Raw genomic sequence first — 24,302 nt, 5'->3', positions numbered from 1 at the left:
AAAAGCGCCGATTTTTTGCTCGTATCGCACTCAGATGAATATTCCTCGCATAATGAACACGTTTTTCTCGTCGAAAATCTGTGTCAAACCTGATTCTGCTCGATTGACCAACGTGATGGAAGGTAAACAAAGTCAGACACGCAGTGGCACGGCTTCGCTCCATTAAGCGCCGGGCTGCTCGGAAAGGGGTCCTTTCAGCATTTTGCAAATTGTGCTATCGATTGGGGTCTGAGGCTGCCGAGGAGGGCCCAAAAGGCTTACCTTCGGATAACTCCAGGTCGAGTTCGGCCAGCTTTTCCCGCACGTCCTCCGGCAGCTTGGAAATGTCTATGTTGAGGTCCCCCATGTCTTTAAAAACTAACTTTTCACATGTAAACAGTACAAAAACACTCGTTCGCTACGCCGCACTTGCCATTACTTCACCGCACTTCGACCATTTTAGAAATTTTTGAGGGGTCGGTAAAGTCGGCAGCGCGACGGCTGTCAAAGTGACAGGTGAAGGCGCTGTAAAAGCGGGTTTTTCACTCGACTGCGCAATTTTTTCAGGGTTTGGTATTAGCGGCGCTGAAACGGTGGCTTTGAGGTGAAAGTGGTTAACCTCTGGGGTTTTATTATAGCTATTTAAGTGAGACGAATTGCGTCTAGGTGGTACTATTGATTCAGCTTTTACCCGGTAGATGACAGCCGTAGCGGTAGATAAATTATCTAAAGGGGACTTTACACGACGACATTTCTGCAAAGGCCCTCCTACATCTATAAATAGAAAGGAAACTACGTTGCCATAGACGTTCAACCAATCAAATTGCGGAAAATGAACTTGAACGAAAATCCCCTGAAGTAGGGGAGATATTTTTCTGGTTGACAGCACTAATTCCACGAAAATCAAATTTTGATAGAGAAAATGAGGACCACTAATATTAAGCCATTTATTCACCTGTTCACCGAAACCTTTATTTTTAATAGCTGCCATCATTTTCTAAACTGTAGCTTTCTGTGAGTACTTACGCATTGTTGACGATAGTTTTTGACGTTTAAATCAATAAGATTTATTGCTGTTCGTCTCAAAAACAAATTAGGTATTATCACTACAAGGGCTTACTTTTTGACCTTTTTTTCTTAATATGTGTAGTCTTCTTTTCACAAAAAAAAAGGTAAAATATGTTTAATATGGTAAATTTTTGTAGCACATAGCTGATTTTATGTAACTGTCATAATTCCCGTTTTTTTTAAACCAGCTGTAATTTTGCAATTAGGCTCCGCCTCTCGGTCTGACAACGAATAAAAAAATCATCACAATTGAGACAGGACGGGTGGGTGGGGCTTCTCTTTTGGTTTTCTTTTTTAATTAATACATTTAGTTATCTTTGTATTACTTAAGAACATATTTCACATAATAATTTCTTGTAGACAAATAAAGATTTTCCAATTAACCTCCGCCCCTCGGCTTACGACGAATAAAAAAAATCATCAGAATTGAGAGAGGGCGGGTGGGCGGGGCTTATATTTTGCTTTTTTTTATTAATCATACATAGCCATCTTTTCAGTACAAAGAACTTAAAACAAGGTTAAAATGGTACATTTTTGGAAGGAAATATGAATTTTGCAATAATGGGGCGGAGCCTAATTACAAAATCGATATTTCCTTATTCAAATTTTTCATTTTAAACATATTTTAAGTTTCATATTGAGAAAATGTAAACCCGCGCACCCACCCTATCTCAATTGTAATGTTTTTTCTTTAATCACCGTTCACCAAGGGAGCGAAGTTTAACTGCAAAATACTTATTTCCTTACAAAAAATAAAAAAAAGATTTTTGAGAACCAGCTTGTTCAAAGAATACTATGTATACTAAGAAAAAAAACCCGCCCACCCACCCCATCTCAATTGTGATTTTTTTTTTATTGTAAGAATCTTAAAACACATTTAGACTGGTACATTTTTCTAAGGAAATATGGATTTTACAATTGGGCTCCGCCCCTCGGTTGCCAACGAATGAAAATTTCATTACTATTTAGATCAGGTCATATATGGGTGGGGCTTAATCTTTGGCTTTAGTTTTTTCTTAATATACATAGCCTTCTTTAAATAACACTCTACTCACTCAGAAATCTGTCGTTCAGGGTAATTTCTTGTAGAGAATTAATAAGGATGTTGCATTTAAATTTCGCTCCTTAGGCTGTCAACAATTAAAAAAAATCATCACACTACAGGGTGGGCGGGCTTCTATTTTGCCTTTTTTCTTTTCAGAACAAGAAACTTAAAACATGTTTAAAATGGTAAGTTCTTGTAAAGAAATCTGGATCTTGCAATTAAGCCCCGCCCCTCGGTCTGACAACGAATGAAAAATTCATCACAATTGAGACAGGGTGGGTGGGCGGGGCTTCTCTTTTGGTTTTCTTTTTTAATTAATACATTTGTGTTTTCTTTGTATAACACGATTATCAAGAACATATTTCATATGGTAACTTCTCGTAGAAAAATAAGGATTTAACAAAGAGGCTTAGGATGAATAAAAAAAACCATCAGAATTGAGATAAGGCGAGTGGCCGGAGCTTACATTTTTCCTTTTTTTTTTTTCAATATACATAGCCATCTTTTCACTACAAAAAACTTAAAATATGGTTAAAATGGTATATTTTTGCAAGGAAATATGGATTTTGCAATTATGGGGCGGAGCCTAATTACAGAATTGATATTTGTTTATACAAATTTTTCATTTTAAACATGTTTTAAGTTTCATGTTGTGAAAAGAAATCTACATATATTAAAACAAAAAGGCAAAATGAAAGCCCGCCCACCCGCCCTATCTCAATTGTGATGATTTTTTTTATTCGCCGCTTACCATGGGGGCGGAGGTTAACTGCAAAATAGTTATTTCTGTACAAGAAATTAAAAACATGGTTTTGAGTATCGGCTTGTTCAGAGAATACTATGTATACTAAGAAAAAAGCCAAAATATTTACCCCACCCACCCACTCCATCTCAATTGTGTAGATATATATTAAAACAAAAAGTCAAAATGTAAGCCCGCCCACCCGCCCTATCGCAATTGTGATGAGTTTTTTTATTCGCCGTTCACCAAGGGGGCGGAACTTAATTGCAAATATTTATTTCTTTACAAAAAATTAAAAACATGTTTTTCAATATCGGCTTGTTCACAGAATACTATGTATACTAAGAAAAAAAGCCAAAATATAAATAACGCCCACCCACCCGATCTCAATTGTAATGATTTTTTTATTCCTACAAACTTAAAACATGTTTAGAATGGTACATTTCTGTAATAAAATACGGATTTCGCAATTAGGCTCCGCCCCTCGGTCTACCAACAAATGAAAACTGATATGGGTGGGGCTTAATCTTTAGCTTTAATTTTTTCGTAATATGCATAGTATTCTTTGAATAACACTGTATTCAGAAACCTGTCGTTCAGGGTAATTTCTTGTAGAGAAATAATAAGGATATTGCATTTAAATTTCGCTCCTTAGGCTGTCAACGATTAAAAAAAAATCATCACAATTGAGATAGGGCGGGTGGGCGGGGTTCCTATTTTGCCTTTTTTCTTAATATACGTAGTCGTCTTTTCAGAACTAGAAACTTAAAACATGTTTAAAATGGTAAATTCTTGTAGACAAATATGGATCTTGGAATTAAGCCCCGCCCCTCGGTTTGACAACGAATGAAAAATTCATCACAATTGAACAGGGTGGGTGGGTGGGGCTTCTCTTTTGGTTTTCTTTTTTAATTAATACATTTAGTTTTCTTTATGTAACACGATTATTAAAAACATATTTCATATGGTAATTTCTCGTAGAAAAATTAGGATTTTACGAGGCTTACGACGAATGAAAAAAATCATCAGAATTAAGATAGGGCGGGTGGGCGGGGTTTATATTTTCCTTTTTTTTTTTTTTCAATATACGTAGCCATCTTTTCACTACAAAAAACTTAAAATATGGTTAAAATGGTATATTTTTGCAAGGAAATATGGATTTTGCAATTATGGGGCGGATCCTAATTGCAAAATTGATATTTGTTTATACAAATTTTCCATTTTAAACATGTTTTAAGTTTCATGTTGTGAAAAGAAATCTACATATATTAAAACAAAAAGGCAAAATGAAAGCCCGCCCACCCGCCCTATCTCAATTGTGATGATTTTTTTTATTCGCCGCTTACCATGGGGGCGGAGGTTAACTGCAAAATAGTTATTTCTGTACAAGAAATTAAAAACATGGTTTTGAGTATCGGCTTGTTCAGAGAATACTATGTACACTAAGAAAAAAGCCAAAATATTTACCCCAACCACCCACCCGGTCTCAATTGTAATGATTTTTTTATTCCTACAAACTTAAAACACGTTTAGAATGGTACATTTTTGTAAGAAAATACTGATTTTGCAATTAGGCTCCGCCCCTCGGTCTGCCAACAAATGAAAACTGATATGGGTGGGGCTTAATCTTTAGCTTTAATTTTTTCGTAAGATGCATTGTATTTTTTGAATAACACTGTACTCAGAAACCTGTCGTCCAGGGTAATTTCTTGTAGAGAAATAATAACGATTTTGCATTTAAATTCCGTTCCTTTGGCTCTCGACGATTAAAAAAAACATCACAATTGAGACAGGGCGGGTGGGCGGGGCTTCTGTTTTGACTTTTTTCTTAACATACGTAGTCGTCTTTTCAAAACAAGAAACCTAAAACATGCTTAAAATGGTAAATTCTTGCAGACAATCTTTGATCTTGCAATTAAACTCCGCCCCTCGATCTGACAACAAATGAAAAATTCATCACAATTGAGACAGGGTGGGTGGGTGGGGCTTCTCTTTTCGTTTTCTTTTGTAATTAATACATTTAGTTTTCCTTGTACAACACGATTATTAAGAACATATTTCATACGGTAATTTCTCGTAGAAAAGTAAGGATTTTACAACGAGGCTTACGACGATTAAAAAAAATCATCAGAATTGAGATAGGGCGAGTGGGCGGGGCTTATGTTTTCCCTTTTTTTTTCAATATACATAGCAATCTTTTCACTACAAAAAACTTAAAATATGGTTAAAATGGTATATTTTTGCAAGGAAATATTGATTTTGCAATTATGGGGTGGAGCCTAATTGCAAAATTGATATTTGTTTGTACAAATTTTCCATTTTGTACATATTTTAAGTTTCATGTTGTGAAAAGAAGTCTACATATATTAAAACAAAAAGGCAAAATGAAAGCCCGCCCACCCGCCCTATCTCAATTGTGATGATTTTTTTTTATTTGCCGTTCACGACAAAGGCGGAGCTTTACTGGAAAATAGTTATTTCTGTACAAGAAATTAAAAACATGTTTTTGAGTATCGGCTTGTCCAAAGAATACTATGCACACTAAGAAAAAAGCCAAAATATTTACCCCACCCATCCACCCCATCTCAATTGTGATGATTTTTTTCATTCTTAGAAACTTAAAACACGTTTAAACTGGTATATTTTTGTAAGGAAACATGGATTTTGCAATTAAGCTCCGCCCCTCGGTCTGTCAACGAATGAAAACTTCATTATTATTTAGATCAGGGCAGGTATGGGTGGGGCTTAATCTTGGGCTTTAATTTTTTCTATATAATATACATAGTATACTTTGAATAACACGATACTCAAAAACCTGTCGTTCAGGGTAATTTCTTGTAGAGAAATAATAACGATTTTGCATTTAAATTTTGTTCCTTTGGCTGTCGATGATTAAAACATAAAGGCAAAATGTATGCCCGCCCATCCGCCCTATCGCAATTGTGATTATTTTTTTATTCGCCGTTCACCAAGGGGGCGGAGTTTAACTGCAAAATACTTATTTCTTTACACGAAATTAAATTTTGACTATCGAGTTGTTCAAAGAATGTTATGCATACTAAGAAAAAAAGTCAAAATGTAATTCTGCAGTTAAGCTCCGCCCTCTTGACTCACGACGAATAAAAAAAACATCACAATTGAGACAGGGCGGGTGGGCGGGGGTACCCTTTGCCTGTTTTCTCAACTAAATGTGTAGACTTTTTTCGACAACAAGAGGCTTAAAATATGCCTAAAATGGTAAAGTTTTGTAATAATCAACTTGAACTTCAGTTCTAAATTAAAAACATAATCTGAGTGTAATATATATATTTATTGAGAATCTAGAAAATGTCTACGGTATGAAAAAATGGTTCCTGAGATCATGTAATAATAGTAGAACCATCTGAAACAGTACAGTTTATTTTCAAAATGGCATCGCGATTCGCTCTGAGCCTAAATAATTCACTCTCAAGCCTTTTCCACTGTTCTATTAACGAAATAGTGGTTTTTAAAGTATTAATTTGCTTCCTAATTTCTTTCACATTTATTCCATTGATTAAAGTGTCCAGTATTAAATTGTATTCTTTTATCAAGAGCCTCCTTCGTTTAACATCAGCTATATTTCTCTCCTTAGACAAAAAAAAAATAATAATAATAACCAAAAACATCAAAGTTATGTCTACCCTTACATCATCCTTGTTATCGTCAAGCAACTCCCTTTCTTCGTCCGTAAAATTAACTGAATCAAAAAGGTTCCTAAGCTTCTCAAGTTCGTTTCTAAGCATCTCTAAAAGGTTCCTCGATTCATTATTAACGGTTAGACCATATCTACCAGTTTCATTTAACGCTCGTTCATAATTCCTCAACTCTTCGTTCATTTTATTGAGATCGTCTTGTATTTGAGAAATATTTTTTGCAACGTCAGTCGCTCTTTTCGCAAGCTGATCGTTCCACCGGTCCTGTGCCCCTAAAACCAATATAAATGTGCTACTTTCTTGAAAATGTGTTCTCACCTTTTAGCAAGTTCTTCAACGTTTCGCTGTTGTTCTTCAGGTACCTGATACTTTCATTAAATTTGCGCTCTTGTTCTAGAAGGTAGTTATCAACTAAATTAGTTGGAATCTTCAATTCTTCAAACTTATTTTTAGTCTTGATTGTCTCTTGAAACGTGTTGTTCACATCTTTGTTCAGCTTTTCCACTTCTCTAGTCACGTTGTCATAGTTTTTAGAAACGTCGTCGTAATCCTTAATCGCGTTATCAATAATTTTTTTAAATTCTGTGTACTTATCGTTGGCTTGTTGGCACGTTTTAGAAGCATTTTCACCTAATTCTAGTAACCGTTCTAGGTCATTTTGTTGTGTTTTTGCTTCGGTTAAAATGTTTTTGGCCTTAGTTTCATAGTCAGAAATATTCGATAACGTTTCTAGTAGCTGGTTGACAACTTTTTGTTCCTTTGATGTATTTTTTTCTGTTCGGTTTACTCTATTTGAAACCAGTTCTAGTGCGGTTTTAGCACTTTGGATTTTCCTTTTGATATCATCTAGATCTGCGAGATCGTTTTCGAGATTTGGTAAGTCATAAATTGTTGGGATTTCCGCCTGGGAAACAGTGGCGTTGAATCGTTTGATTAAATTCAAGAGATTTTCGTACGAGTTGTTTACAGTTTGATAACATTTATTTGTGCGGCAGTTGGTAGTGTCGGTATCGGCTAAAAATGGTCAAATTTGAATCAAAACAAGTATGGCTGGTGTAAACATACCCAAAACAGACGACACATAAACAATTAGAAGTAGTTTCACACACATTTTCGCTTTGATTAGTTCAAGAACTGTACACACAAAATGTTTTGATATTTGTCTAAAGTTCTAATCTACTGATAAGGTTCGGCGTGGTAAAGAAAGCGGGGACATATCAAAATCGTCTTTATTGTTCCCAATTATGCACAATATTTACAACAATTGAGTATACTTCTCATTTTTCAAGAACACAAAATATGGCAGTAGAGAAAACATACAAATGCCTTTTATACACTAAATAAAAATAAACTTAACTAACTGTGATTGAATCTTTGGTATTAAAAACTATGAAAAAACTACGCTAAGATAATCTAAGAGAGAATAATAAGTATTTAGAAGATTAAGGTTCAAGTTCGACTCGCTTGAAACAGCCATCCGGAAGCGCTTTGGCGATCTGCTCCACATTCTCCACCTCCTTCTGCAGCCGATGGATCTCCGTCTTGTAAAAGTTGATCAAATCCGTCTGCGACTTCTGCTGGTTCTTCAAATCCGCCAGCTTCTCGTCGAGTTTCGCCTCGCTCACCTTCCGTTCGGCTTTCCTCAGCTCCACCTCCAGCTTCTCCAGCTCTTCGTCGTCGATCTGCGGCAAATTCCCCAACTCTGTGAGAATGTTCTGCACGTCTTTCGTCAAATCGCTGACTTTCTTCGATACATCTTCAGTCTCTTTACCAGCGCGTCCCACCTACAACCACCAAATAGAACAAACAACAACAAACACCCAACTCACTTTTTCTTTGGCATGGTTTATCAAAGTCTCGTTAGTTTTGGTTTCTTGTAGCAGCGTCTTCAAGGCACCCCCTGTGGCTTCCACGCGACCCGCCATCAACTCGGCTTCTTCGTTCAGCTTGGTGGCGTTCTGATACAGAAGGTCGGCGTCGTTCTTAAGACCTTCAGCGTTGATTGACGCGTTCTTGGCCAAGCCGCTGGCGTTTTTGGCGTTGACTAGGGCTTGGTCGGCGTTGTATTTGGCTTCTGCGAGCATCTTGTTGGCTTGGAGCGCTTTGTCGGACGCTTCGTCTATAATATCTTGGATGTCGTCGATTTGTTGGAGGGCTTTCTCGGCTTCGGATCTGCTATCTTGGATTTGCTTGTCGAAGTCTGAAAACAAATACAGTTTTTGGGGGTCGCTGAGTGCGTAGGTGCTTACGTGTGAGGATCTTGTAGGTTTCTTTGGTTGAATTTAGGATGTCGTTTCCCATTCGGACTGCAGCTTCTGCTTGAGTTTTGTAGAGGTAAATCTCTTGAAGCAGTTCGTTCGTGTCGTCTTCCTGCGATTTGCCTTTGTCGAGCTGGTCGTGACCCACAAACAGCTGCTCTTCGATTTCGGTAACTAGTTGTTCGTTCTCGGCTATAATTCTGTCGGTTTCGTTTTTCAATCGTTGTGCTTCTAGTCGGATGTTCTTGGCTTTTTCTTTGAGGTGGGGTATGTCGATTTCAGGGATGATTAAGTTGTTGACTTCGTTCAACAAAGCTAGAGCGTCTTTTTTGGTTTCTTTTGCTTTGTCGCTAACCTCCTTGGTCCACTCTTTCGTCCGATTTAGTTTGATTTCCGTGTTTACTAGTTCCGCCCGAATTAATCTTTCTTCTTCACCTACGTTACTCTGCTTCGTGATGGCCTTCCTCGCCGTTTCGTACGCCTCTCGTGATTTATTCTTCGCATCGTTGGCCTTTTCGGTCAATGTATCTGCATCCCGGTCCAACTTATCAGCAATTTCGCGAGCTTCGTGTGCGATCTGGGTCATCCGATCCGACTGCTGTCCCACAATTTGAGCCCTCTTCCACGCACCCTCCAGCGCTTTCTTCCCTTGAATCTCCAAATTCTCAAACGCTTCGTTCAACCTATCTTCCGAATCCTCCAGCAAGATATCCAGATTGTCTATATTTTGTTCAGCAGCTGCTGCTTTATCGTTCGCCAGAAAGACGTTTTCGTCGATTGCCGACAAAGTCCGCGCGATTTCCTTCTCCCGGTTGCGAATATCTTGCACTTGTTGGATTATGCTGTTCTCACCCGTGGCATTCTTAACCTTGTCGTGGAAAACCGTAATGTTGTCTTGGAGTTTCTTGAGTTCGTCTGGAAACTCGTCGTCGTCGATGACGGTAGGTCTGCGTTCAATCTCGTCTAGGATGTCCCCGAGTTTGGCCAGCTTTTCCTGGTGGTGTCTGGAGGCGTCCTGCACTAGGTTGTAGCATTCGGGGCAATCGACGCAGCCGCGCTGTCTGTCGTACTTGTTTTCTTTGCAGCGGTCGCACCGACGCCCTTCGACGTTGTCGAGGCAAGGGCATTGACCGGAAGCGTCGCACTGGAGATCTCTGGAGCCGATTCGGTCGCATTCGCACTCTTTGCAGCCCTCGGAGGAGAAGCCGTACTTGCGGGCTTCGCAATGGTCGCACCTCAAGCTATAACCAAATTACAAGCAGATTTAGCAAAGTTGTTAAAAACTAATCAATTGATAGATTACCCTGTGACTCCTGGCCTGCAGAAGCACTGACCCATGTAGACATTACAAGTCTGATTGAAGGAACCGATGGAATCGCAGTTGCAAGAATGACACCCTTCACCACTCCTTATGTTGTAGTACCCATCTTCACACTGGTCGCAGTTTTTTCCAATAACGTGCGGCTTGCAATGACACGACCCGGTGAACCTATCACACCTAAGAATCCCTCCTTCGTTGGCTTCAGTTCCCACGGGATCACACCGACAAGGTTGACAATCACCCTTGGGGAGCGCCAACGCGTTTCCGTAGTAGCCTGCACCCAACAATTCTTACTAGTCAAGCTTTAACTTAACATCGTATCAACATACCTGGCAAACACTCCTCACACTTCGGTCCCCCGGTATTATGTACACACTTCAAGCACTCCCCAGTCGTCGTATTACAATTCCCGATGGCGTTGGTATCAATGTTCAAATTGCAGTCGCACTGGGTACACGGAACGGGACTCCCAAACCTTCCCGTGGGATCCCCGAAGTACCCATCCGAGCACGAGTCGCACCGGTGTCCCGTGTACCCCAGAGGACACTCCGTGCACATGATGATGTCTTCGTCCACCTGGATGCACGCCCCTCCGTTGGGGCACCCGCAAGGCTGGCAGTCCGTCGGGGTGCCTCCAAGCGCGTTCCCGTAGTACCCCCTAGCGCACAGCTCGCAGTTGTCTCCCGCCGTGTTGTGTCTGCAGATGCATCTGCCCGTCTCCGAGTCGCAGATTTCCGCGTGCTTGTTGCAGTCGCAAGGGACGCAAGGCATGAAGGGCCCGCCGAGCGACGGGGAGTGTCGGAAGCCGGGGGCGCAGGATTCGCAGAACTGGCCCACGTAAGCGGGTGGGCAGCTGCACTGCTCGACCCAGAGGGCGGGAGTGCCGGCGACGAGTCTGCCGGCGGTCTCGAGCTTGACGTCGTCGAGGAAGCCCACGCCCCGGGGGGAGTAGGTGGCGCGGACCTTGATGGAGGTCAGGTTGGTGAGGATGGACATGAAGGCGCGGGCGGAGAGACGGGGCTGCCAGCCGTAGTTGGGGTGCTCGTGGAGGCGGAAGCTGTAGTCTTGGATCTGAGAAGAGCAAAAAAGGTACAATGATAATAATAATAATAATAATAATGAATTTATTTCCAGCCTACAATTAAATATTAATTATGAACTATATAACACAGACATTCACTAAGTAACCGCAATATTAGTTTTCAATTTTCAATATCTTATTTCTGATTCTAGAGTTACCAAAACTGCCATGGAAGATATGGAATATCATGTGAGAAACTTATTTGAATACTAAACATGATGTATATTCCGGGTCATGTGTGTTCGTAATTCATGACTACTTAGTCTATTTTTATTCACAATCAGTCAGTAACATACAGTTTTTCTGACCCCTCAATGGTTAAAAAGTCAGCGATTTCATGAAGACATTTTTCAACGAGTCGGAAAAGCCCGAAAGAAATGACCCACTTTCCGACCTGTGGAGACGCCACTGTCGATTTGAACTATAAATGTCAAATGAAAGTAAGTTTAATGCAATGGCGACGTCACAAGTTTTGGTGGGGATTGTCGCAAATTTTTCGAAAAGTAGTGATAGTGATAGTGATAATGATAATGAAGAGCAAAGTAGTGGGAAAGCCGTTTAGCATCCGGCAGATTTTCGAGAGAATACAAGAAAACAATAAGTTGTACGTCGCTTTACAATTTTATGCCACAGCAGGTAAGAAATTTATTAGTATTAATTTTTATGCGAATTCCTGCAATTCTGGAGGAGTAAACTTTATTTCACTCCTATTCGCTTCGGCAATCTTCTGCAGCGCCCCCTGATGATGTTCCTCAGCTTCAAATGTTGTGCAAATGCTTCCTTGGGCCCCCAAAAAATGTTAAATTTCGCATTCGTGCGCTGTTTAATACCAAATGGTGCTAACATAACCTAACTTTTTATTGTCCCCAACGAACGCAGGGATAATATCGGGGGTTTTTAATGTTCACGGGGGCGCTTTGCTGTAAGCATATTCGTAAACGTGGAACTTCTCACTCCGTGGATCATTTTTAGTTACTGGAATTTGTGAGTGAAATGCGTGTATATTTGGTTGCCTATATTCGGTACAACTAATGGGGTGCGAGCACTAAATATTTTTTTCCGTTACAAGGAGGTATTTGTAAAATATTTGAAGGTGAGGAACGTGATCGGGGGTGCTGTACAAGAGTTTTTTTTTTTTTTTAAACTGAGAAAATGCAAATTTGGTTACAAATTTTTATAACCAATTTAATAAACTGTCAATCGTGCAGCGCCTACTAACTGTTATGTTTTACCGAAATAAACCATATGTGTTATTAATTATTTATTATGGAGGTAAGTTTTTATTATTGTATTGTTGTTTGTATTATTAAATGATTGGAAATGAAATAGTATATTATAAACCTCGCCAAAAGTACCATTCCTGTTTCGAGAACTAGTTCAGGAATAAAATACTTTCCGCCTCGGTATGTGATATACTATTGTTGTGTTAACTTGGATTATTTAATGCTATGAAATGCGTACAGATTCGATATTTTCGCACCTATGAGATATTCGTTTATCTCTGCTATGTTGAAATCCCCACATAGAATCACGGGAGAAAAAAAATCAATGAAATTTTCTATCAAATCGAAAATTAAAGTATATTCATCAATGCCAGAAGAGGCTGGAATATAAATAGCTACCACAGTGAGATTATTATTTCCAGAAATTTTAACGGTTAGACGTTCAACAGATTGGATAGGGGCACCAACACCAAGTTCTTTTGCAGAGAAATGATTTTTTAAACCAACTAATTAATATTTCTCGGGTGCGATTTTGTTTCTCGATCGAAGTGATAAATTATCACTTGCGATAAATGTCATTGCGTAGCTTTTAAATGCAAAAGTTTGAACTTATAACTCAGAATTACGATTTTGAACTTCTATTTTGGCATAACTTTCGAGGTTATGTCTCCAAAATTTATCACTTCACTCAGAGCTATCGAGAAAATATCACTCCATGAAGACTTGATTTCGTGACAGAATCGAGAAATGTGACAGAAATGTAGCATCTCAACCAATCAGCAAACGAGATTTTATCGCCATCGACTTTTTTTTCTATCGAGAAACAAAATCGCACCCCTCGTCCCCAGCCTGTATTCCTATCAGTGCGGAAAATATTGAAATATTCCAGAAATAATTCACTTCACAGTACTCGATATTAACCAAGTTTCACTTAAAACAACAATGTCGATGTATATACTACAGTAATTCATATAGCATTCATTAATTTTCGTGTTGAAATCGCATACATTTTGATACACAATATTACAATTTAAAGATGAGGTTGGCTGCTCGTTTTTTACTTCCATTATTCGTGGGATCCCGCTGTTATATTTTAAACGAATATCCTTTTCTCCATTATCGCGACGCCGTTTAAATTCTTTATGAACTGCATTCAGCCATTTCCTGTTGAAATCGAGTCGAGTCTAAATTCAAGAAAATATATAGACCTATTAAATTGGGGACGTACTAATGTTTGAACCATATCTGAATTGTTGAACACAACTTTAATCATCCGAGAGCGAGCAGATCTAGCTTGCCCTAGTCGAGTCAGGGGTCCCAACTGTCTTTTCTAAAAATGTAAAACCTTCTCGGGGGCGCCAAATGTCTTTTTTTAATGTGAAACCTTCTCAGGGGTGCCAAATGTTTTTTTTATGTGATGTTTAAAATTTTTAATTTTTACTTATTGGTTCTGATTCTGATTTAAATCAATTTGAGTTTCACTGGATCGCACAAGTCGACAACGTCTCCACTACAAATTGCTAAGATAAGACTGATTTTGGCAAATCACTTACTCTCGAAGAGAATAAAGGGTGGGTGGGCGGGGCTAGTATTTGCTAAGATAAGACTGAAATTTCCAAATAACATACCCTCTAAGAAAATAAAGGATAGATGGGCGGGGTTAGTACTTCCCAAGATAAGACTGATTTTGTCAAATTACCCACTTCCTACGAAAATAACAGGCGAGCATGGCTAGTACCTGTTCACATAAGATTGATTTCGCCCAATAATAAGTATTATTAATTTGGTATTAGGCGAAAATGAAATTACATATATTATAGTGGTCACCAGAAGTAGAAAGATTGTTACAGAAGTTAAACGTTTTTGTTCGAAGACCTGTACCATGAACGTATTTTATGAAAAGACTTCTTCTGTGTTCTATAGTTTTCGTTTAATGTGATCTTTCAACTGATTGTAGTTTACCAAGTACAGACCCCATCCACTCGCCCTTTCTTTTCTTAGAAAGTACGTCCTTTGCCAAAATTAGTTTTATTTTCACAAGTACTAGAGCCGCCCACCCACCCTTTATTTTCTTGTAGAGTAAGTGATTTGCCAAAATCAGTATTATCTAGGCAAGTACTAGCCCCGCCCACCCACCCTTTATTTTCTTAGAGAGAAGGTGATTTGCCAAAATCAGTCTTATTTTGGCAAGTACTAGCCCCGCCCACCCACCCTTTATTTTCTTAGGGAGTAGGTTCATTGCCAAAATCAGTCTTATCTTGGCAAAATTAAAATAAAAAATTTCGCATAGTAAAACTTGGTAGAATTTCATATGCTGTATTTTCCGGCGTAATGGACGTAAAGATAGCAACAAATAATAAAAATGTAAAACCTTGTCGGAGGCCTCAAATGGTTTTTTTTTAGAATGTGAAATCTCGGGAGTCTCAATTATCTTTTTTAAAAATGTAAAACCTTCCCCGGGGCCCCAAATGTCTTTTTTTTTTTTTAGAATGTGAAACCTTCTCGGGGTTCCTAATTGTCTTTGTAAAAATGTAAACGCTTCTCGGGAGCCCCAAATGTCTTTTTTGAATGTAAAACCTTCTCGGGGGTCCCACGTGTCTTTTTTTAAAATGTAAAACCTTGTCGGGGGCGCCAAATGTTTTTTTTTAATGTAATGTTTAAAATTTTTGACGTTTAAATTGTTGAGTCTGATAAAGAGACGTCGTACAACATTGAAGGTAACTCTCGATTGAAATCAATTTGAGTTTCACTGGATCGCACAAGTCTACAACGTCTTTACTACAAATTGCTAAGATAAGGCTGATTTTTGCAAAGGAACTATTCTGTAATTAAAATAAAGGGCGGGTGGGCGGGGCAAGTACATACCAAGATATGACAGATTTTGGCAAATGACCTACTCTAAGAAAGTAAAGGGTGGGTGGGCGGGGCTAGTACTTCCCAAGATAAGACTGATTTAAATTACCTACTCTCTAAGAAAATAAGAGGCGAGTGGGCATGGCTAGTACCTGTTAAGATAAGATTGATTTCGCCCAATAATAAGTATTATTAATTTGGTATTAGGCGAAAATGAAATTATATTATAGTTATCACCAGAAGTACAAAGATTGTTACAGAAGTTAAGCGTTTTTATTCGAAGACCCCTACCATGAACATATTTTATGAAAAGACTTCGTCTGTGTTGCATAGTTTTCGTTTAATTTGATCTTTCAACTGATTATAGTTTAGCAAGTAATGACGCCATCCACTCGCCCTTTGTTTTCTTAGAAAGTACGTCCTTTGCCAAAATCAGTTTTATTTTTAAAAGTAGTAGCCCCGCCCACCCACCCTTTATTTTCTTAGAGAGTAGGTGATTTGCCAAAATCAGTCTTATCTTGGCAAGTACTAGCCCCACCCACCCACCCTTTATTTTCTTGGAAAATAGTTCCTTTGCCAAAATCAGTTTTATCTTGGCAAAATCAAAATAATAAAAAAAAATCGTGTAATAAACCTGGGTAGAATTTGATATGCTGTATTTTCCGACGTAGTGGATGTAAAGATGGCAACAAATAATACAAATGTAAAACCTTGTTGGAAGCCTCAAATGGTTTTTTTAAGAATGTGAAATCTCGGGAGTCTCAATTATCTTTTTTTAAAAATGTAAAACCTTCCCCGGGGCGCCAAATGTTTTTTTTTCAGAATATGAAACCTCGGGGGTCCAAACTTTCTTTGTGAAAAATATAAAACCTTCCCAGGAGCCCCAAATGTTTTTTTAATGTGATGTTTAAAATTTTTAACTTTTAACTTATCGAGTCTGATAAAAGAAATCGTACTAACATTGAAGGTAACTCTCGATTGAAATCAATTTGAGTTTCACTGGATCCCACAAGTCGACAACATCTTTACTACAAATTGCTAAGATAAGACTGATTTTGGCAAAGGAACTGCTCTGTAAGAAAATAAAGGGCGGGTGGGCGGGGCAAGTACTTGCCAAGATAAGACTGATTTTGGCAAATGACATACTCTGCAAGAAAGTAAAGGGTGGGTGGGCGGGGCTAGTACTTGTGAAAATAAAACTGATTTTGGCAAAGGACCCCGCCCACCCGCTCTTTATTTTCCTAGAGAGTAGGTCCTTTGCCAAAATCAATTTAATCTTCGCAAGTACTAACCCCATCCACTCGCCCTTAGTTTTCTTAGAAAGTACGTCCTTTGCCAAAATCAGTTTTATTTTCACAAGCACTAGCCCCGCCCACCCACCCTTTATTTTCTTAGAGAGTAGGTGATTTGCCAAAATCAGTCTTATCTTGGCAAGTACTAGCCCCGCCCACCCACCCTTTACTTTCTTAGAGAGTAGGTTCTTTGCCAAAATTATTCTTATCTTGACAAAATTAAAATAATAAAAAATTTCGCATAGTAATACTAGATAGAATTTGATATGCTGTAATTTTCGGCGTAATGGACGTAAAGATGGCAACACATAATAAAAATGTAAAACCTTGTCGGAGGCCTCAAATGTTTTTTTTTAGAATGTTAAATCTCGGGGGTCTCAATTATCTTTTTTAAAAATGTAAAACCTTCTCCGGGGCGCCAAATGGTTTTTTTTAGAATGTGAAACCTTCTCGGGGGTCCCAACTTTCTTTGTGAAAAATGCAAAACCTTTTCGGGGTTCCTAATTGTCTTTTGTAAAAATGTAAAACCTTCTCGGAAGTCCCAAATGTTGTTTTTTAATGTTTAAATTTTTTAACTTTTAACTTACCGAGTCTGATAAAAGAAATCGTACTAACATTGAAGGTAACCCTCGATTGAAATCAATTTGAGTTTCACTGGATCGCACAAGTCGACAACCTCTTTACTACAAATTACTAAGATAAGACGGATTTTGGCAAAAGAACTACTCTGTAAGAAAATAAAGGGCGGGTGGGCGGGGCAAGTACTTGCCAAGATACGACTGACTTTGGCAAATGACCTACTCTCTAAGAAAGTAAAGGGTGGGTGGGGGGGGTAGTACTTGTGAAAATAAAACTGATTTTGGCAAAGGACCCCGCCCACCCGCCCTTTATTTTCCTAGAGAGTAGGTCCTTTGCCAAAATCAGTTTAATCTTCGCAAGTTCTAGCCCCGCCCACCCGCCCTTTATTTTCCTAGAGAGTAGGTTCTTTGCCAAAATCAGTCTTATTTTGGCAAAAAAAATCATAAAAAATTTCGTGTAATACACCTGGGTTGAATTTGATATGCTGTATTTTCGGATGTAATGTACGTAAAGATGGCAACAAATAATAATAAAAATGTAAAATCTTCTCAGGGGCGCCAAATGTCTTTTTTTTAATGTGAAATTTTCTCGGGTGTCGCAACTGTCTTATTTATAAAACCTTTTCGGGAGTCCGAATTGTCTTTTATTTTAATATAAAATCTTCTCGGGGCCCCAAATGTCTTTTTTTAAATGTGAAACCTGCTCGGGGTCCTAAATGTCTTTTTTTAATGTGAAACCTTCTCGGGGGTCCCAACTGAGTTATTTATAAATGTAAACCTTCTCAGGGGCGCCAAATGTCTTTTTTTAAATGTGAAACCTTCTCGGGGGTCCCAACTGTCTAATTTATAAATGTAAAACCTTCTCAGGGGCGCCAACTGTCTTTTTTTTAATATGAAACCTTCTCGGGTGCCCCAACTGTTTTTTTTTTATGTGAAACCTTCTCGGGGATCCCAATTGTCTTTTATTTTAATGTAAAACCTTCTCGGGGCCCCAAATGTCTTTTTTTAAATGTGAAACCTGCTCGGGGTCCTAACTGTCTTTTTTTAATGTGAAACCTTCTCGGGGGTCCCAACTGAGTTATTTATAAATATAAACCTTCTCAGGGGCGCCAAATGTCTTTTTTTAAATGTGAAACCTTCTCGGGGGTCCCAACTGTCTAATTTATAAATGTAAAACCTTCTCAGGGGCGTCAAATGTCTTTTTTTTAATGTGAAACCTCGGGTGTCCCAACTGTCTTTTTTATAAAACTTTTTCGGGGGTCCCAATTGTCTTTTATTTTAATATAAAACCTTCTCGGGGCCCCAAATGTCTTTTTTTAAACGTGAAACCTGCTCAAGGTCCCAACTGTCTTTTTAATGTGAAATCTTCTCGGGGGATCCAACTGTCTTATTTATATGTAAAGCCTTCTCAGGGGCGCCAACTGTCTTTTTTTTAATGTGAAACCTTCTCGGGTGCCCAAACTGTTTTTTTTTATGTGAAACCTTCTCGGGGATCCCAATTGTCTTTTATTTTAATGTAAAACCTTCTCGGGGCCCCAAATGTCTTTTTTTAAATGTGAAACCTGCTAGGGATTCCTAACTGTCTTTTTTTAATGTGAAACCTTCTTGGGGGTCCCAACTGTCTTATTTATAAATGTAAAACCTTCTCAGGGGCGCCAAATGTCTTTTTTTTAATGTGAAACCTTCTCGGGGGTTCCAGCTGTCTTATTTATAAATGGAACACCTTCTCAGGGGCGCCAAATGTCTCTTTTTTAATGTGAAATTTTCTCGGGCGTCGCAACTGTCTTATTTATAAAACCTTCTCGGGCGTCCCAATTGTCTTTTGTTTTAATATAAAACCTTCTCGGGGCCCCAAATGTCTTTTTTTTAATGTGAAACCTTCTCGGGGGTCCCAACTGACTTATTTATAAATGTAAAACCTTCTCAGGGGCGCCAAATGTCTTTTTTTTAATGTGAAACCTTCTCGGGGGTCCCAACTGTCTAATTTATAAATGTAAAACCTTGTCAGGGGCGCCAAATGTCTTTTTTTTAATGTGAAACCTTCTCGGGTGTCCAACTGTCTTATTTATAAAACCTTCTCGGGGGTCCCAATTGTCTTTTATTTTAATATAAAACCGTCTCGGGGCCCCAAATGTCTTTTTTTAAACGTGAAACCTGCTCGGGGTTCCCAACTGTCTTTTTAATGTGAAATCTTCTCGGGGGTCCCAACTGTCTTATTTATATGTAAAACCTGCTCAGGGGCACCAAATGTCTTTTTTTTAATGTGAAATCTTCTCGGGTGCCCCAACTGTCTTTTTGAAAAACCTTTTCGAGTCCTTTTATTATGTAAAACCTTCTCGGGGGTCCCAATTGGGTTTTTAAAAATGTAAAACCTTCTGGGGGGACCCAAGTGTCGTCTTTTAAGAATATTGAATCTTCACGGGCCTCCTAACTGTCTTTTCTTGAGAAGGTGAAACTTTTTTTTTCGATTACACTGTGACTTCTATATTGTTTGTACTCCATAGAAGTTATCACGAAAAAGAAAAATTCCGCAAAATCAAATTTTATAATTTTTGAAATACAGCAGAGCATCGTGCAAAAAGACTGGATAAGGGTATGATGAAAAATTCTTACCACATTACTGGGAATTTTGTTCTGTTGGGCAAAGATGGTGTTAGTGACCGAAACGCCGCCCCCTTCCAAGATAATGTCTGTGGCGGTGGGGATCGGCCTATCGTAGTCCCCGATCCTTAGCCTGAACTGCAACAAATGGTTATAGGAAGCCCTCTGGTCCCCTAGGTAGCGCTCCGGTGCCAAAAAGTACACCGCTTCTTCCCCAGGTGCCGTAACCCCGATGCTGTGCGACAAGGGCACGTGCTCCACGTCCACACTCCTCCGGTACTCATCTTCAGCCCTCCACCTCTCCGAGTTCTTGGAGAAGACCGACTCGGTCTGCAGCTTCGAGTACCCTCTTGCCGGCATACACTCCGACGCGTGTCCGTAGCAGAAGCACGGCGTGCACCCGAATTCATTCTCCAGGTCTAGATTGAAGAACCCAGGCTTGCACTCCCTGCACCTTTTGCCCTCCACGTTCTCTTTGCAGTAGCACGTCCCGGTGTAGGGATCACAGTTGGGGTTGTTGTCCGCCGAACCTAAAACCTCGTGAGTAGGACTGCCTTTCGGGATGGATTAAGTACCTTGTTCCAGGCAGCCGCAGCTCTTGCAGCCCGCCACCGAGAAGTCGTAGTGATTGACGTTGCAGCGGTCGCACTTGTCCCCGGTCACCCCGGGCTTGCACTGGCACTTCCCCTCCGAGTTGCACTGGAGACTCCTGGAGCCGACCTCGTTGCATTCGCAGGCGATGCAGTAGCCGTCTTCGCGCATGTAGTACTTTTCGCGGCAGCGCTCGCAGTTGGGGCCGTCGCGGTTGGCGGTGCAGTCCAAGCAGTGGCCTCCGTGGCCGGTCAGTCGGTAGAGTTCTTCGTCATAATAGCATCTATTAGAGAACCCGTTGCAGTTGCATTCTGGAAATAAATCAAAGCCGTGAGCTTGGCAATAACTCGAGGAATTTGTTGGGCAAGAACGAGGTGGTACTGATACGGGATGGCTGAGTTAATGGGAAATAGTTCGAGATTAAGTTAAATGGTTGGTATAAATTTCACTGTGTGCACATAATATCGGATAATAATTCAAAATTTGCATAATGGTACGGCTTTTCGAAAAAGGATGTCCTTTTAAGAGTGGAGAGGCTGGAACTAAACAATGAAAATGGCTATAATCCGAGGCGAAGCCGAGGTTTTCTAGGAATTTGTGACCACAAAGTAAAGGTTGCGTGCGGTTGTTTAATTACCTCTAAAAAAGGAAACAATTGCTAGTGAGTTCCAGGTACCATTTAATTCAGTGCGATAAAAGTGTCTTTGATACATGTGGTACTTTGGCACCTATTACTAAAGCACCGATTACCGATTTTGTCACACTTTGATGCAAAAGAAGGAAAAAAGCGCCGTTGAGATCGCTTATCTAAACTTTATATCCATATTAAAACCAGTTGTCTGCCCGCGGCCCCAGCGTAGACTCCAAGTCTAAGTTTGTTTACCTTTTCCTTTCGATATGAGTTAGATTAAAGACCGGTGCCCCTCTGCCCCAGTTTTGGGGCACCTTGCCATAATGGAGCAATTGGGCATAATCGTCGCAGATAACATGTCTGGGTTAATAAATGGGCGTTCTGGGGGCCTTTCGTGTAATGTTTATGACGAAGTTCGAGACAGGTACACGCTCTATGTCTTGGCGGAATTGAAACATTACTGCGTGGGCCACACAGTCGTGGGAGCGGCTCCAGACGTGATGGGCCATCCTGGGTCCGCCCAGCGTACGTATCTAATAAGCGCTTAACCCATTAACTCACATTAATAATCTATACACGAGATAAAGTCGAGGCGAACAAACTTTTGCTTTAACGTCGACTCTTCACAGAGATTCGGTGGAGATATCGAGCCAAAGAAGGAAATAGAGCGGTTGTAAAATCGGAACCAAAACGGCGTGTCTGCGCTAATTATACAGATGTATACATAAATATATCAGTGTATCTGTGTATTAAAGCCAGTAACAGGTCATCACGCTGCGAGTCTTCGGGAAACCGTTCGTATAAAAAAGGTATCGTGCTGTGCTCATTTATAACGAGACCTTCTCAAGACAAAATGTTGCCTGGGATGGTAAGGTAACGAAACCGTGGCTACAAATCTCGGAGCATGTGTGGATATCGAGATCATCGCCGCCGATACTGGAGCATAGTGCATAGTGCATCTTTTGGGTTGCATATTTCTTTGATGAAACAATGGAATGAATATGGCGAGGACGTGAGAGAATAGGTTTGTGAGGGGGAAACGAGCACCTAACCTCACTTTCGCTAACGTAGGACACCGTGGGATCAAGAACAGATGAAATCGAGTTGTTATTTAGTTCTCAAGAAATGTTTTGTTAGAACATGAAGTCACGTCAAAAATTATCTATAGTGTAACTATTGTGGACGGGCTTCTCAGTGCGATCGTTGATCTTTCAAGTGGAATCAGCAGTTAGCAATTTGAATTCCATAAGATGTTTAAAGGCGGTTGTTCGTGGTTTTAAAAAGAATCTTCAGTTCATAAATGAAAACGGAAAATAAGACAAATTAGTTAGATAATGTTTGATTTTGGAATAAAATTCGCTTTCCTCATCTCGTAAATTTGATAACAAGACTATAAAGTCGTTTCATTTTGCATTTATATAAAATTTGAAACTTTTAATAAAAAAAAGTGGCGTAAGCGGGAGAAGTAATGGTTGCTAACACAATCATTCTTGGCTCAGGTCAAGTCAGGTTAGGTCAGGTTAGGCCAGGTTTGGACTTTATTTTTTCGATAGAATGGCCTTTCTTGCTCCCTTTTCTAATTCGAATCTCCTGAACAAAAATCCAAGCTCAAAACTGTGAAAACCGAAACTCGAAATATAATGTCGCTCCGGAATTTGGCCTGTCAAATTTGAAGTTTGGTTTTTGAATAAATAGGCTTAGTGGTGCGAGAATAGTCTATAAACTGAATTTCAATTAGATCGGATTTTTTTCAGTTCATTTTTTTGAAAGTATCCATGCTATCGCCAATCAAGCTATCTCTCTCAAACGAACCCCGATTTGTCCGAAAATTGTTCTCTTTACTAATTCGAACTTTCTGAACAAGAATCAGGGCTCAAAAGTAGTCTTCGGACTGTCCTAATTTTTTAAAATTTTCTAACCATCGACACTACCGAAAAATGGAACCGTCCCATATGAATTTAACCATGAATTCGAAATGGACACAGGTTTCGACCTGAAAATTAATCAAGTTGATTATAAATCTTCTGAACATCGAGTTGTGAAAACTCAAATCCGAAATCTGATGTTGTCCCAAACTTATGGGTCGTCAAATTTAAAATTTGGTTTTTGGGTATGGATTGAAGAAGGATTTCGTTTAAAATAATGAAAATATTCAACAACTGATGCCAGAAGACTAGTGTAGAAACTGAATTTCACTTAGATTCTAAGATTTTTTTTGACTTGATTTTTTCGAAAATATCCTGTCGCCAAATATTTTGGTTCAAAAGTAGTCTTTGGGTAGTTCCGATTTTTTTAAAAAATTTTTAACAATCTATACTCCCGAAAAATGACACTGCCATATATTCCACTGTTAATTCGAAACGGACGTAGATTCTGGTTTGAAAATTAGCCAAGTTAACTACGAATCTTCAACGTACCGAGTATTGGCAACCAAAACACCAAATCCGATGTCGTCACAGACTTATGGACCGTCAAACTTAAAATTTGTTTTTTGAGTATGAATTAAAGAAGGGTTTCGTTTAAAATAATGAACATATTCAACAACAAAAAATCAGAAAATGATTTTTTTTATTTAATATTTTCAAAACTATCCATATTTTGGATTTACATCATATCAAGCTATCTCGCTTACACAGACCCATATTTGCATGAAAATGATCCTTTTTATTAATTCAAACCTCCTGAACAAGAATCCGGGCTCAAAATTATTCTTTGCGCCGTTCCAATTTTTTTAAAATTTTATTAACAATCGATCCTCCCGAAAAATGACATCATATCATATATTTCACCGTCAATTCAAAACGGATGTAGATTCCGGTTTGAAGTTTAGCCAAGTTGAGTACGAATCTTCAAAATACTGAGTAGTGGCAACCGAAATCCTAAATCTGATGTCGTTCCGGACTTATGGACCGTCAAATTTAAATTTTGGTTTTTGAGTATGGATTAAAGAGGGATTTCGTTTAAAATAATGAAAATATTCAACAACTGATTCTAGAAATGAATTGAGCGGTGCAAAATTAGTCTAGAAACCGAATTTCAGTTAGATCGGAAAATTATAATTTTTTTTCTGAATTTTTTCAAAAGTATCCATATTTTGGATTTATATCATATCAAGCTATCTCGCTTACGCAGCCCCAGATTTGTGTCAAAGTTAGACTCGTTACTAATTCGAACCTCCTGAACAAAAACTAGACTCAAAAATATTCTTTGAACAGTTCCAATTTTTTTTTTATTTTTTAACAATCGCTTCTTCCGAAAAATGACACCATACCATATTTTTCACCGCTAATTCAAAACGGACGTAGATTTCGGCCTGAAAATTAATCAAGTTGAGTACAAATCTTCAAGATAGCGAGTAGTGGTAA

At 39.0% G+C, this 24,302-nt stretch overlaps 2 protein-coding genes across 3 annotated transcripts in view; both read right to left on the bottom strand.

Annotated features, from left to right (window-relative positions):
• Positions 1-6,125: 6,125 nt before the first annotated feature.
• LOC135139186 (uncharacterized protein MCAP_0864-like) lies at positions 6,126-7,681 on the bottom strand. The gene is made up of 4 exons (XM_064069311.1): positions 7,574-7,681; positions 6,827-7,522; positions 6,503-6,780; positions 6,126-6,442 (listed from the first exon to the last, which is right to left on the bottom strand). The coding sequence occupies exons 1-4, from the start codon at positions 7,617-7,619 to the stop codon at positions 6,194-6,196; spliced, it is 1,269 nt and encodes a 422-aa protein (XP_063925381.1). The 5' UTR covers positions 7,620-7,681; the 3' UTR covers positions 6,126-6,193.
• Positions 7,682-7,723: 42 nt separating this feature from the next.
• Lanb2 (Laminin B2) overlaps positions 7,724-24,302 on the bottom strand; it is a 178,744-nt gene continuing 162,165 nt past the window's right edge. For both annotated transcript variants that reach the window (XM_064069309.1, XM_064069310.1), the window contains 7 exons: positions 20,291-20,617; positions 19,728-20,245; positions 10,417-11,158; positions 10,070-10,361; positions 8,758-10,007; positions 8,338-8,708; positions 7,724-8,292 (listed from right to left, as the gene is read on the bottom strand). In XM_064069309.1, coding sequence (XP_063925379.1) covers positions 7,951-8,292; positions 8,338-8,708; positions 8,758-10,007; positions 10,070-10,361; positions 10,417-11,158; positions 19,728-20,245; positions 20,291-20,617 — 3,842 coding nt within the window. In that variant the 3' untranslated portion in view covers positions 7,724-7,950. The remainder of the gene's footprint in view (positions 8,293-8,337; positions 8,709-8,757; positions 10,008-10,069; positions 10,362-10,416; positions 11,159-19,727; positions 20,246-20,290; positions 20,618-24,302) is intronic.

The sequence above is a fragment of the Zophobas morio genome, unplaced genomic scaffold, assembly GCF_036711695.1.
Source record: "Zophobas morio isolate AGI-343-1 ecotype UQ-CSIRO unplaced genomic scaffold, CSIRO_AGI_Zmor_V1 ptg000031l, whole genome shotgun sequence".
Lineage (NCBI taxonomy): Eukaryota > Metazoa > Arthropoda > Insecta > Coleoptera > Tenebrionidae > Zophobas > Zophobas morio.
Note: the sequence above shows the minus strand (reverse complement) of the source record. Positions and strands in the feature narration are given on the sequence as shown.